General features: G+C 44.0%; 1 protein-coding gene across 5 annotated transcripts in view; it reads right to left on the minus strand.

Annotated features, from left to right (window-relative positions):
- LOC147884197 (putative phospholipid-transporting ATPase 12) overlaps positions 1–14,043 on the minus strand; it is a 78,368-nt gene that overhangs the window by 45,737 nt on the left and 18,588 nt on the right. For 2 of the 5 annotated variants that reach the window (XM_087398257.1, XM_087398261.1), the window contains exons 2-4: positions 12,314–12,588; positions 10,291–11,412; positions 7,103–7,254 (exon numbers count right to left, since the gene is read on the minus strand). In XM_087398257.1, the coding sequence (XP_087254383.1) occupies positions 7,103–7,254; positions 10,291–11,341 (1,203 nt within the window). In that variant the 5' untranslated portion in view covers positions 11,342–11,412; positions 12,314–12,588. Of the gene's footprint in view, positions 1–7,102; positions 7,255–10,290; positions 11,413–12,313; positions 12,589–12,704; positions 12,768–14,043 lie in introns of those variants that run through there. The other 3 variants (XM_087398260.1, XM_087398259.1, XM_087398258.1) reach the window with 3 other exon arrangements.

Here is a 14,043-nt window from a genome sequence, read left to right on the forward strand (position 1 = left end):
CTGATTGTTCCCAGCCATAGCAAATGTGATACCCTGAAAGAGACCTGAAAACCCAAAAGCCTCAAGGCTATCACTGCAAAAAAGCTGGCTGTCCAAAAATGACAGCAAATATCTACAAATTTCCGACCCAAATCAAAGGGCAAATGCAATCTGACCCAAATGTGACTGTAGCAGGCAATGTTCGCTGCAAAAACAGCAAATCTGGCAAAAGCCCCAAATTTATTGAGGGCAAATAGGCCAAAAAGAGGGCAAATACAGAAAAGCCCCAAATTTTGTTGAGATCTTTGCAAATGTGACCCAATGTATGAGAATCTGACTCAATGTCCTGCAAAAGTGACTCAATGTAGTGCAATCAAAATAGAAATTGTAGTCCAAATCCCGAAAAGTAGCCTCAAGTTTTGCAACTGCCAAAAATTAGGACTTGTGTCCATAAATTGACTGCAAAAATGCACCTGTCCCAAAGTATAGATCTCAAAATGTAGACTTTCTAGACTGTTGAAATGGCTTGAGAAGATTTCAAACAGTAGAAGAGAGATAATGATAGCAAAATCCCTCAAAAGCCCCAAATTTTGAGAGTGTCCTACAAATTTCACATGTGCCAAACCTGTACGGAACTCCCGAAACAAGTACAACTATACGAAAGTAGGTACAGTGTACGGATGTACGCAATAAATCCAAAGTACAATGTAAGGACTGTACGGTTATACAACATTACAGTATCCAATGTGGTATCCAATGTACAATGCACGGCGATGCATGTACGGTCTGTACGGTTGTACAGTGAAGGAAGTACGGAACAAGTACGACTCAAGTATGAATCAAGTACGAGGTACGTCACGGGTACAACGTACGTAACAGATACTTGTACAGAACATGTACTCTGCAGGTACAATGTATGGCGACGCAGGTACAACGAGTGAGTACGATGGCTATACAGTGCAGGTACGTAGTATGGAGAAGCATAGAGCAGAGCAGTACAGAGCCGTTCGGTTGTACGGCGTAGGTACAAGGGACACCCGTACAATCGTACGGACTGTACGGAAAAGGAGGCTAGTGCAAATCCGGGCTCTGATACCACTGTAGGATCGATAGGCAAAAGAGAGAGAGAGCAGGGTACAAAGAGTCGAGAGAGTCTGCCATCACGTCAAAACTAGGATAATCAAAAATAGAGAGTACAAGGTACTTGTACCTAGACCTAGGACTAAGTGTCCTAGGTGTCACATAGGACTAAGTGTCCTATGTGGCCTAAAAGTCACTAACTTACAAGTGCCTCTATTTATGCCTACAAGGCACATACCAAGGCATATAGGGCATCACTAGAACCACCAAGAGATGGCCTACAGATTGCTGGTTGTTTTTTTTCTCTCCCTTTGCTTTCAAGAAAGATACTCCTGGTTGTCTGAGGCATGACCTTGCATGCTGAACTAGTAAACATTTCCATGGAATGAAAGAGAGTTGCTTCCCACCCGTCCTATCTTCAGTTACATAGGCTCTTCACTAGTTTCCCTACCACTTTTCTTTCATCATTCTGTTTTGGCAATCGTGCTGGGGATCCCTGTGTGTCTTGAATTGGAATGTGTGTACCCATGACAAGGACGTCCAGTATCTAAAGCCTCGCATGCGGGTGATTATTTGCGAGGAATGTAAAAAGTGCGGTCACCGGAGCAAAGATGTTGTCAGTTCTTTTGGGTTGGTGACACTCTTGTATGTCATGAACTTTTGGATTATTTCTCCATAACTACATCGACTAGCCTCACATTTGGATACCTCTTCTTCATAGTAGCTGCACAATCCACGATGACACATGACATGCTCAGCTTTTGATATGTTCAGCATGTAGCCATACACACAGTCATTCACACAATCATCTTTCGATCGACCAGTTTTTTATCCAGGTGGACTATACTTTTTGCATATTTACTTCCTTCTTCCCTTCGGGTTTTTTTCGCGAAGGTGAAGGATGACCCCCAACTTAACAAGGGGAAATGCACCATATGTACAGTATCGCGTAAGTTGTACTCATTGTACAAGCTTCCACTACGTCGTCATTGAGCTCACATACACACATACTACTTTGATTTATTTTTAGTTTTCTTTTAAAGTTTGGATGCTATAATATGCACCAAACAAAACACAAAAAGCCCCCAATTTGAGGGGACAAGGGGGCAGAAGACCATAGGGGGTAGGGGAAGGAAAAACGCAGCACACCTAACTGGCAGGGAACCCACGCAACAGCATGTTGATGGCGCGGCATCCAAGGCGCCTCCTTGACCTGCATATGGGCGGCATTGGGGACTGCAACAGCAGCCCATGAGCAGGGCTCATGGGCCCTTATATAGGCCGGCCCAAGCCGGCCAGATCAGCCAGCAAACGCCGAACCAGCCTGGTCAGTTGGTGGGCTGGCAGGTCGGTGCATTGGGCAGGGAGCCGACTCCCTGGTCGGCCAGTTTGAGGGGGCCTAGCCCCTCCTATAAAAAGCCCCTCATTCCTCATCACCTGCACAGACTACCTTAGCACACACGCAAGCCCACAGAGAGAGGAATAGGCTCAGCATCATTGACAGCATCTCGGGCTGTTTGTACACGCTCATCCTTGAGCTTTTGTTTGCCCACGATTGTGGAGGAATATATCTGAGTTCTGTCCTATCTCTCTTTCAGTTTTTCTGAGTGTTGTATGAGCTAGATAGGAAGTGAGGTGTGAGTGATTCTATACTCTATTTTCCAACATGGTATCAGAGCTAGGTTCACAGCTCTAGATCGGAGTACCTCTGCAAGAAGGCGACTCCAATTGACACTCAGGTTTGCTGCGTGGTCAAGTTCTCCGCTGTAAATTCAGTTTACTGTTCTTTATTACAGCAAGGATGGAGGACAAAGATTCTATCCTTGCCTCTTCAGCCCCTTCTCTTCCTTCCTCCTCCTCCAGATTCCTCTCATTCACAATCCCGAACGTCGAAGAGTCAAGGAAGCTAGACGGGTTAAACTACCCGATCTGGCAGATGAAAATCCGGAGCCATCTTGTGGCTCGAAAGTTGTGGAAGCTAACAAAGGGGGTGGAGGCAAAACCGGAAGACTTGTTGGACAACAAGGGGAAGATTCTCATTCCAGTGAATGGTGAAGAGCCTGAGAATTGGGAAGAGAGAGATGCCCACTCCCTAGCATTAATCATTGGGACCACGGTGGACTCAGTTCTTCCGCACATCCAGATAGCCGAGACGTCTGTAGAGGCATGGGCTATACTAAAGGATTTGTATGCAACATACAATACATCTCGAATTCTGATGCTCCAACACCAACTGTACAATCTGGACATGACTGAGGCAAACAATGTTCATGACCATCTGATAAAAGTCAAATGGTAAGGGACCAGCTCGCAACAATTGGTCAGAAGGCAGATTCAAGCCAACTGGCACTGTTGATCTTACACAAGCTACATCGAAGCTTTAAGAGTTTCGTGACTACGGTCATTGCAAGACAGAGGACCAAGCCTCTCACCTTCGAGGAGCTTGGGCCTTTACTATTGCAGGAAGAAGCTTGGGAAATTTTATTTACGCAATCGGCCGAGAAGGCTCTCATGGCGAGGGACAAGCTCGACAAGAGTAAGTTCAAAGACTCCAAGAACAAAACCAAGAAAACCAAGACCGAGGATGCAGAGAAAAAGAGACAAATGAAGTGCTTCTGCTGTGAGAAGCTTGGTCATTCCGCTAAAGAGTGCCGCAAGAAGAAGGCACACCTCAAGAAGAAGGAGTCCAAGTCCAAGAAGGAGCCAAAGACCGAATCGGCAAACGTCATAACCGCTCTCTTCATCATCACTGAGCACTGCTTCACTTATATAGTCGGTGAAGGAGAGGAAGGTTGGTATGTGGATAGTGGAGCTTCAAAGCACATGTCCAACGAGAAGGAATGGTTCAAAACCATGGAAGGTGCGCATCCTGATTCCAAGGTCACTGTTGGGGATAACCGGTCACGCCCTCTAAAGGGTGTCGGTAGTATTTCGTTCATTACGACTGCAAGAAACGAGGAGTTGATTTCCGGTGTACTGTATGTACCGAATTTGTGCAAGAACCTACTGTATGTCAGTCAGATGGACAAGCACAATATGTCGGTATTATTGAACAACGGCAAGATCTGTCACATTCAAGGCAAACGGACAGGTGGTGGCTCAAGGTGTCGAGGAGCATGGGCTATATCGACTCAATGCTCTGTTGGTGCACGGGGACCATGGAAGATCCAAATTATGGCATTAACGGTTCGGTTACATCAACTATGGCACTCTCTCTGAGAGGCAGAAGACAAAGATGGTGGATGGACTTCCACTGATTGCAAGCAATGATCGTGTCTGCAGGGCTTGCATACGGACGGTGTTGGGGACTGCAACAGCAGCCCATGAGCAGGGCTCATGGGCCCTTATATAGGTCTGGCCCAAGCTGGCCAGATCAGCCAACAAAGGCCAACCCAACCTGGTCGGTTGGTGGGCTAGCAAGTCGGTGCATTGGGCAAAGAGCCGACTCCCTGGTTGGCCAATTTGCGGGGGCCTAGCTCCTCCTATAAAAAGCCCCCCATTTCCCCCTCATTCCTCATCACCTTCACAGACTGCCTTGCACACAGGCAAGCACATAGGGAGAGGAATAGGCTCAACATCATTGACAGCATCTCGGGCTATTTGTACACACTCATCCTTGACCTTTTGTTTAACAACGATTGTGGAGGATTATATCTGAGTTCTGTCCTCTCTCTCTTTCAGTTTTTTTGAGTGTTGTATGAGCTAGATAGGAAGTGAGGTGTGAGTGATTCTATCCTCTATTTTCCAACACTGATGCCACAAGTCACCATCGACACATCACAGACTTTTATGCATTTGAGTCAGCTACCAGCGTAGCCAAGGGAGAGGAGCTTGATGAGATGAGAGCATCATGGATCAGCCGTAGGAGTGCCCACCATGATGTGGCTAGACGAGGGACACACACTCCACGTGCGACACAAAGAGAGCCTAGAGTACGCACAATCGAGGTCCGATCTATCTCATCCCTTCTTAGAGCCGACCGCCAAAGATGAGGCATCACCCTTGACGTAGCCCACCGGATCTAGAGATCGAGGAGACCCTGCCCTCCCCCATGTCGTGAGACAGCTCGACAGACAGATACGAGAGCTTCGCACATCTCATCAGAGTGCCACCAAGTTACCTGAATATATGGAACCTAAGCATGTACTAGGAGTGCTAGCCCTGAGCGCCTGGCACGCTTTTGTTACTTTGCTACTCTAGTATTTTGTTCACTAGCTGAGCATGTTAGCGTTTTAGCTTTTGCTTTCAGTTCTCAGCAACGGTCTTAGTGAACCCTTTGCTTCAGCCCTCAGTGGCTTGTATGAGGTACTTCTTGGATTCTCACTTTGTCTCATAGGCCCGCGAGGCCTCTTGCAGACCTCTCTCTCTCTCTCTCTCTCTAGCCTAGCCTACTTCGCCTACTACAATAGTGCCAGCAACGCAAGCAAGGCTAGCACAAGGCAGCAGCAGCACCTCCGTCGCCGCCCTACCCTAGCCCTGCCATCATCAGCAACAGCACCACCACCATCCCACGTCATCAGCAACACCACCACCGCCAAGAGTTCCAGCCGCCACCAGTACCCTAATCCCTGGCTGGTTCGAATCCCCAATCGCGGATTAGCTCAGCTAGGGGGTAGCAACAGATATAGCCTCAGCCAGCAAGGCCCGATATGCCACAGTCGCAACGATGACACATTCTCAGTATGCACATGTCCGATATGCCAAGACACCCTCTCCGTATGCACACACGTACCTACGAGGAGGCCTGGACCAACCCATAATTGGGCGCCATGAACAGATCTTTTATTTACAGAAGCAGATAAGTGAGTTAAAGATGCAACTGGCAGATGCAGTAGCTAGAATTCAGGTTCTTGATGGACCTGGCAAGCAGGCAATAATTGATGAGGCTGTAAAATCTTGCAAGGCATCCCCCCCTACCCCCCAGCTAGTCTCAATAGTCAAAGATCTAGTTCACACTGAAGTACAAACTGCTAAGAAGGAAGTGATTGTGGAAGTGGACACCAAACCAAGTAAGACTGACATTCAAGTAGAGATTAAAGAATAGGGGGACTCCTAGAAGATTGGTTCAAAGAGGAGGACACATATAGTGAGATATTGACAAGGATCAAAGCAGCCTTGCCCAACATTGAATGGATGGATGGTGATGAGGAGGAGGAGGACCATTCAGGCCAGCTTCTATTGAACAATCTAAAAGCCGTGCCATCCTTACAAGGAAGTCAAAAGATATGCAGATCAAGATCCTCCAACAATCTAACAAGTTGAAGGGTACCAAAGTATGGATAGCTGAGGAGCTTACAAAAGCTCAACTCAAGAATAAGGCAACACAATTAGCTAAAGTCAGGGCTGCCAGAAAGGATGGAAAATGGGTAGTTTACCGTGAAGGCATAGCATTAATTAAAGAGTTTAAATCCAAACCAAAAAACTCTCAGTCTTAAACTGATGTATGGCTGATTACTCTTTCAGACTATTATGTAGGTACTCTAAATAAATTGGGGTTGCTTTTGCAATCCTTGGGAGCTGCCATGTGCCCTCCCTAAAGTGATGTACTCGATGGTTTCTTGCTGTCCCATAGACCTGTTGGTCTCCCATGGACATTAATAGACTCTCTCTCTCTCTTTCTCTCTCTCTCTCTCTCTTCTCACACTCACTCCCTCTTAAATTCCCCTGCAAAAAGAGGAATTCAAAGAAAGCTAGCTCAATATTAATCTCCTGCAGGTTCCCGTATGACTAATAGAAGAGACGGTGCTGCGATTGGACCTGTTTTTGCTGTTACCTTTCAACTATTACACAGAGAGGAATTCAAAGAAAGCTAGCTCAATATTAATCTCCTGCAGGTTCCCGTATGACTAATAGAAGAGACGGTGCTGCGATTGGACCTGTTTTTGCTGTTACCTTTCAACTATTACACAGTCCGGAAACTCAGGGTGGACCGTATATGTTAAACAATTCACTGTAGATGTTAAACAATTCTTTTCAAACACATGTATCTGAGTCCAATAATTGGTAGTACTTAGCATTCCTACATAGCAATAAGACAACTAACCTGACCAAGCTCTTCATTCAGGTTTGAAGTCCGTGCAGAAGCTGGCTTGTCTGTATCTTCATAATATAATTCCACATCTGAATTTATGAACAGAGCTTGGATGACTTTCACTATTTCTAGTGAGACATAAAGAGAGATTGGCACAAAATAACCTGCAAGTTCAACGCCAAGAAGACCAAAAAAATATACAGCTTTGTAAAAATGAAATCCATGCCTGTCACATGAAAATTACAATAGCAATTACAAATTGAAAAGATACACCCACAAGTTCCTGCCTAGCGACATAACAATTGAGCTTCCTTCAAGATCTTTCTCATAATATATTTATTGAACTCTAAAAACATGGTGTTTAATGGCAGATTTTGCCTAATAGCAAATACTTCTCTCGAACACCCCACTCTTGCAACACTGAGCTTCTGCTTTAGCTTCCAAGTTTGTGATGTTTGGAAAGAGTAGGATTATGGAAAACTCATAATCATTACAAATATTAAAAGACCTCCACAAGGCCTACATGCTCGAAAATAGTATACACGTATCAGGTGAAGGGAATGCAAGAAAGGCTACCATAAGATGATCCAAGCTCCTTACAGTACCTTGAATTTTTTCAGCTCCTTACAGCTGCTTAATTTGGCCCTCTTAGGGTGGTTATTTTTTCATGCCTTGCATGATGTATTCTTCTCTTGAGCTTTGCTCAATAAGTTTCTTTCATACTTAATAGAAATCATTTCTTTGCAAAAAAAAAAGAAAAAAGAGACGAGCAAGGCTGAACCAATGTGACAAGTTTTAAAAAAGACATGACTAAACTTGAAGAGGTTTTCCTCTATAAGTACAAAACTATGTTCAAACATGAGACACACTCCTCCAAGCACAAAGAACTAATCCATACAACAAGAAGCTGATGCTGATATTGGCTGGTGAATGCATGTAGAGATAGAAAGAAAGGGAGATATAAAGCTTGGTTAACATATTTCTACAGCACTTTCGAAAGAGCAAGCTAACCAAACATAAGAATATTAACTCCAACACAGACACTACAGCAACTCACACTAGAGGGTCAATAATAATATCGAAAAAGCTTGACTAAACTTTGTGACATGTCTCTACATATATCATCTCAAGGAGTTGAAGCACCTAAAGGCAGCATATTTGGTGAAGACCTCAATCCACACCCCTACAAGCCTTGAATGTCCATGAAAAATGAGAGAATGGGTGAAGTCTATGCGTAGCCTACTAACCTGCTTGTCACTCGAAGGTGCTTTTGGCATCTTTGGTCAAATGAACCTCCCATCGTGACAAATCTATTTCAAAAATAAAGGACGTGATGAGATGCTACCTTGACCATGTTTTTCTTATGGAATCCATAGTAAGTGTTAGGATCATGTTTTGTTGTGTCATCCATATATCACGATAGGAGGTCCTAACAACTAATATGTTTGTGCTATTACGCTCTGAATTTATTAGTGCTTAATATAGGAGTTCCCAGATGCAATTTCTGGACCAAGTATTGGTCAATTTAAAAATCCATTCCATGCTTTACGCATTTATGCGGTATCATAATTGATGAGCCATGTGGCACTGTCATTTCATCTAGGGTGTTCAAAACCCTGATTTGTTCATATATTTCTAGGCACTATTTTGCAAAAATAGAAACTTTGGATTTAGCTTTGAAAAGATACAACTCAATTGTCCATCACGCATGGTGTGAACTAGCCCCTTGCTGGTTGCTTCATTGATCTACCTTTAAGAGCCTTTGATCAGCCACAAGAAGGGTTTAAAAGGACTACATAGCCAAAGAGTGTGTGAGATGTGATGCGTGATGTGTTGTACTAGGAGATCTAGTACTAGTTCATGTGAGTCATGTATGAGTGTCACATGTCACTATGGGACTCTTCCCATATGCACTTGGTGCTAGTGTTTGAGTGTGTAGCCTATATAAGGCTTGTACTTCGCTTGTCTCATTTAGTGATGATGAATGAATGAAAGCCTTCCATGGTTTCTACATTTGTTTACACTTCTTCACTCCCTAGCCTATCTCTCTCTCTCAATCTCACCATGTTTCTAACAAGTTCGCCCTTTGCTCCAGCCTAGTGAGGCCCCTATGAGTTTTTCCCTTTTGGTGTCCTTTGTACTTTGTCCGATAGGCCAGTGAGGTCTCCCGAGGAGGTTATCTTTCTTTCTTTCTTTTCTCTCTTCTTCTTCCATCATGAAGCTCTCTCTGTCACTCTAGAAGCCTCCCCTGAACCCACCACTTGCCAAGTGGCCTTCCCTTTTGGTGCCATGTGTCCTATAAGGATCCTTACCCCATAAAAGCCCTCTGATGGGCTCAATGATCCTCGAGGTGCCAATTGGCCTAAAATATTTGAAGACACTTAGCCCATGCAGAATGATTTACCTAAATATGGTATTCATCACTAAAGGCCTGTTTGCCTGCATAGAAGGTTTCCGGATTATTTGGCTACTCAAAATATTTGGGGGTTTTAGGGAGAGGGGGTGAGAATACTGTGAAGCTACCAGTGAAGACAAAGACGTATTAGGCTGGCCCTCAACATTGGTCTTTGTCCAGGTAGGCCATACCAGCAACGTTCACCTTCTTAGGCAAGTGCCTTTCCTTTTTCGTTGGACACATGAAATTGTGAGAGATCTTATAGACAAAGGTCTGCTATGCTTTTAGAGGACGAGTGGGCTTAATATGTTCATGCTGCTAAGCTATGCAATAAGATCTTTTTTACTTTTGACGTGTATAACAGCTCTTTACAGTTAAGATAAGCTTAGCATTGCAGGCCCGGTCTGCTATGTTTTGCCACTGCTCACATCTGAGATGAAATGTTTTTGCTCTCCCACATGCTGTATAGTCATCCACTTCTTATGACTTGCAAAGAGTTCAATTGATGGTTTCTCATAGCAGATTAACATGAGACCGGTAACACAAGTGCACCCCATAGAACACCTGATTTCTTGAGCCCCGATTAAGAATCTACTGAACTAGAACGAAATATCTGGACCAAAGATTTTTTTTCGTACTTCACATTCTTACAAAATTGGAAGACATACAACAAAGACACCAACAAAACATGAAGCTTCATTTTATTTTATTTTTTACAGAGAACATGAAACTTCATTACGACGAGGTCGTGTGAAAAAGTGAGGCATTAAGCTGCAAAAACAGTTTGATAGCCTCTCAAACTTACCGTACAGCACAAGGCAGGTGAAGAATTGCAAAATTCCAGCAACAAAAGGGCTGTTATAATTGAATAGCGCGAATGCAATGGAACTTTTGCCATTGTTGACACCAGGCCGTAGATACCAATGCTTAGTACTATCTTCAGACAACCATATTGCAAAGACTGTAGCACTGATTGCTGACATACAGACAAGAAGCAGAAGCTGAAATAGTATTATGTAATCTAATCGGCGTTCCACTGAGCTGCGCTTCGATGGTGGATCAGTTGAATTCATCATAATCTTGGTTTCAGATCCTGTATATAGTACAAGCCCATAAACAAAAGGTGTATTCCTTAGCTTAGATCCACGAAGTAAAACCTGTGCAGGACCAAGGTGTAAAATTTTATGCTTCCAGGTAAGGTTCCCAGCAAAAGAATAAATAGATGGATTTGGCTCTTCACATTTTACAGTAGCACTGAAGTTTTTCAGTTCATCTTCAGAAAAATGTGCTGTCTCATCCAGGCATCTTTTGATTTTCAGGTTTGTTTCTCCATCCAGGTTTGCTGTTTCCACATAGCATGTACCACTGGAGTTGCTTGAAAAGAGAAAGAGTAGGTCAGCAGGAAAAAATTCATCACAATCCACCCTCACGATATCACCCACCTTGACTTCCTTCCAATGCTGTTCTCTGAAGTTTCCATCTGTATCATAAACACGAACTAAGCTGTTGTTGAGAGCTTTGTCTGCCCTCCCTCTTCTAATGTCCTCTATTCCCTCTTTTGCCATAGCAACCCCAATCACAAAAGCAAGGGGCAGAATTGTAGTCACTGGATTGACTGGAGTCACAGGGGTAAGGGAAATGGCTGCATGAAATGTAAAATATAAGTTTGCAACTCTGCGGAACTGTTCATAAAGCCCCTTCGGTATAAAAGAGTACCAGCGGTACTTGGTTGTTGAGATCTTATTTCCAGGAAAATGTGTCGCAGAATCAAGTCGGGACCCCTTTATTTCAATAGTGCGGTAATTCCCAGAGGTTTGCTCACCCCTCCTTTGAAAGCCATGTCGCAGAATAGTCATCTTCACCAAACTGCATGTGTCCTCTTAATCCAAGGAGATCAACATCAATGGGAAGCTAATATTCTGACTTCCTGAGAGCATTGTTACATGGGCACACCAAGTGCAGGGTTAGTTGGGGTGAGAGATATGACAGCAGACTTAATTCAAAGACAAAAATACAAAAACATTTAGCACGATTGTCTATGGGTAGTAGCTTGCCTACGAGACTAGGACACAAAAGTTTGCATGTTCTCACAAGGAGACAAAGAAATAATAAAACATTTACCGGTATATTTGTTAATGTATGTGTACCGCCAAATTGTAAGAGCACATAGGCCTTATTGACATCAAGGATTGAATCGCTCTCATCAATCCACCGATAACAAAGGTTTCCGCTTAGCATAAATGAATGACATCCATGATTTTAAAAATCCAATACATCATACACATACAGGGCTGAAGATGTGTCAGTCCCCTCATTCCTCCAGTTAGAAAACAGAGGAGGTCAACCTTTGAAGAACACTTGGCATTCTAGGAGGTCAACATGGCTTGCATTGGGCTAGGAGGGAGGATTCTAGAGGGAGCTCAAGAAAGCTCACCTGTAGAGAGAGAGAAAACTCACAGATGAGAAGTGACAATGAAGCTCACTAGCTAGAATACGTGGCTCAAACATATGGAGGAGCCCTCTTGTATGAAGAGATCCGTATCATTGGTACCAGAGCTAGTGGCGATACAAGCTTCTAGGCAGATATTATCATGGGCTTCGTCAACTTCCTTGAGAAACTGAGTTTCATCAGCCACACAAAACATGGATTTCTATCTCTTCTTAGCGAGCACCTCCACTTGAGCATATTGCAACCATTACAGAAGATTGTTGAAAAACTGCATGGATGGGTCCTTTCTCTGTGGGTCATCTCTGAAAATTATGATTGCTAAGACAAACTAAAATTTATCCCGAAGCAACAAGCTACATAAGATGTGTGTGCCGCTTACTTGAGTGGAGCAGCTTCAGGCGCTTGCTGGCCGGTTGAACGCAACACGATTCCGCTCTATAATCCTTGGATTTGCCTCGTCAATTGTTCCCTGTATTCCACTGCATCCCTGATCACACAAGAGTTCTGCAATTTTTGTGGAGACGTCACAAGTGTTACTCAACAATTCAGGTCATCCCATCACGTAGCAGCTGCGCCATTTTTCAAAATCGGGGTAGATGGCAGCTGGCTTCAAAGAGACATGTTCCAATCAAGAAAATTGAAGAGTAAATGCGCCTACAACAACGAAGTCCATATGGAGTACTGAAGCAGCTTCACGAGTTGAAATCACTGCAACTCGAACTACGACTCGACCTGCAAGAAGAAAACAGAATTGGAGACAGCCGCTTCACCTGAGAAGCAGAGCTACTTGCTGGAGGAGGTTCTTCCTTCGTAACCGGCACGTCCACATACCATCTAGAATTCTTGTGACGCAACTATGCAGAGCAGAGAAAGAAGAATAGCCACGACCAGCCACGTCACCATAAGGTCTTTAGACCTTTGTAAAAAAGCCACGTCATCCAGGAATATTTACCCCTCTCTCCCTAAGGATAAAAGCCATTTTTGTTCCAAGGCCCCCCTCTTTCTTAATTCCGCACATTCGGTCGTGTAGGACCTCTAAGGCAGCTTGGGATATTTTGGAGAGTATGTTTGCAGCCCGTAATGATGCCAGGGTCTCATTCCTAAAGAGAGAGTTGACTCATACTCATATGGATGATGTTTGAGCACCTCACCAAACTTCAGGATTTGCGAGGGCAATTGTTGAATATTGATGAGATCATTCCATATTTAGAGATGGTTACTACCGCTTTGAATTCTCTTCCTGAGTCTTATCTTGGTTTTCACACCTCATTGAATTGGGGGGGTGGCAACCCTCTCACCTTTCATGAGTTGATAGGGCTTTTGTTGCAGGGAGAGTAGACACGGAAAAATATGGCCACACATGCAGGTGCCAAGGGCAAAAGGGAAGTAGTAGCATACAAATCAGCCTGCAAATCAGTCTAAGGCTGATTCTGGACAGCCTTCACAAAAGGCTAGATGCAGAGAAGGTGTCATCCCCGTTCACATAATCCCATAAGTTTTTGGCAACCAACAGATTGCGAACCATAAAACTCCATAAGTAGTAGTTGGTCCCATCCAGGACTCCAAAAGCTTCATTGGGACTATTTTGGGCCATGAATGCCAAATAAATTGCAGCAAATACTGACAATTAACTTCCCTTCCTGGGAGTAGAGATGCACAACACAAATCCCTTCCAGGATATAGATGCAAACTGCAAAGAAATATATGCCCACCACTGACAACTTGGTGTCTCAGCCAATCAGAGGCTCAAAAGTGCAACAGCCCAAAAGCATAAACCCAACACAAACTCTGCCAAATTTGCCTGCAAAACACTTGCAAAGTGGCCACAAGCCCCAAATCCTGCAAAATGGGTGTCCAAGATCAAAACCCCAATTTACCGGGTGAAATTGACCCAAGATTGAGGCAAATCCAAGAAAAGCCAAAAACCCTACAAGCAAAAACCAAAGCCCCAAATCTGCTTGTAAAGAGATCTGCTCCACCTGCTACGTAATCAAATGTATGGAATCGGTGCAAAATCCGTACAACGTACAAACTGACGTGCAGGTACGTGTACCAGGGGCTTTCGTAATGTACTGAATGCTGCTTACGGAGCAATACGACTACTGTATG

The sequence above is a fragment of the Dipteris shenzhenensis genome, chromosome 27 (assembly GCF_047967505.1).
Source record: "Dipteris shenzhenensis isolate YYH24624 ecotype China chromosome 27, Dip_SZ_1.0, whole genome shotgun sequence".
Lineage (NCBI taxonomy): Eukaryota > Viridiplantae > Streptophyta > Polypodiopsida > Gleicheniales > Dipteridaceae > Dipteris > Dipteris shenzhenensis.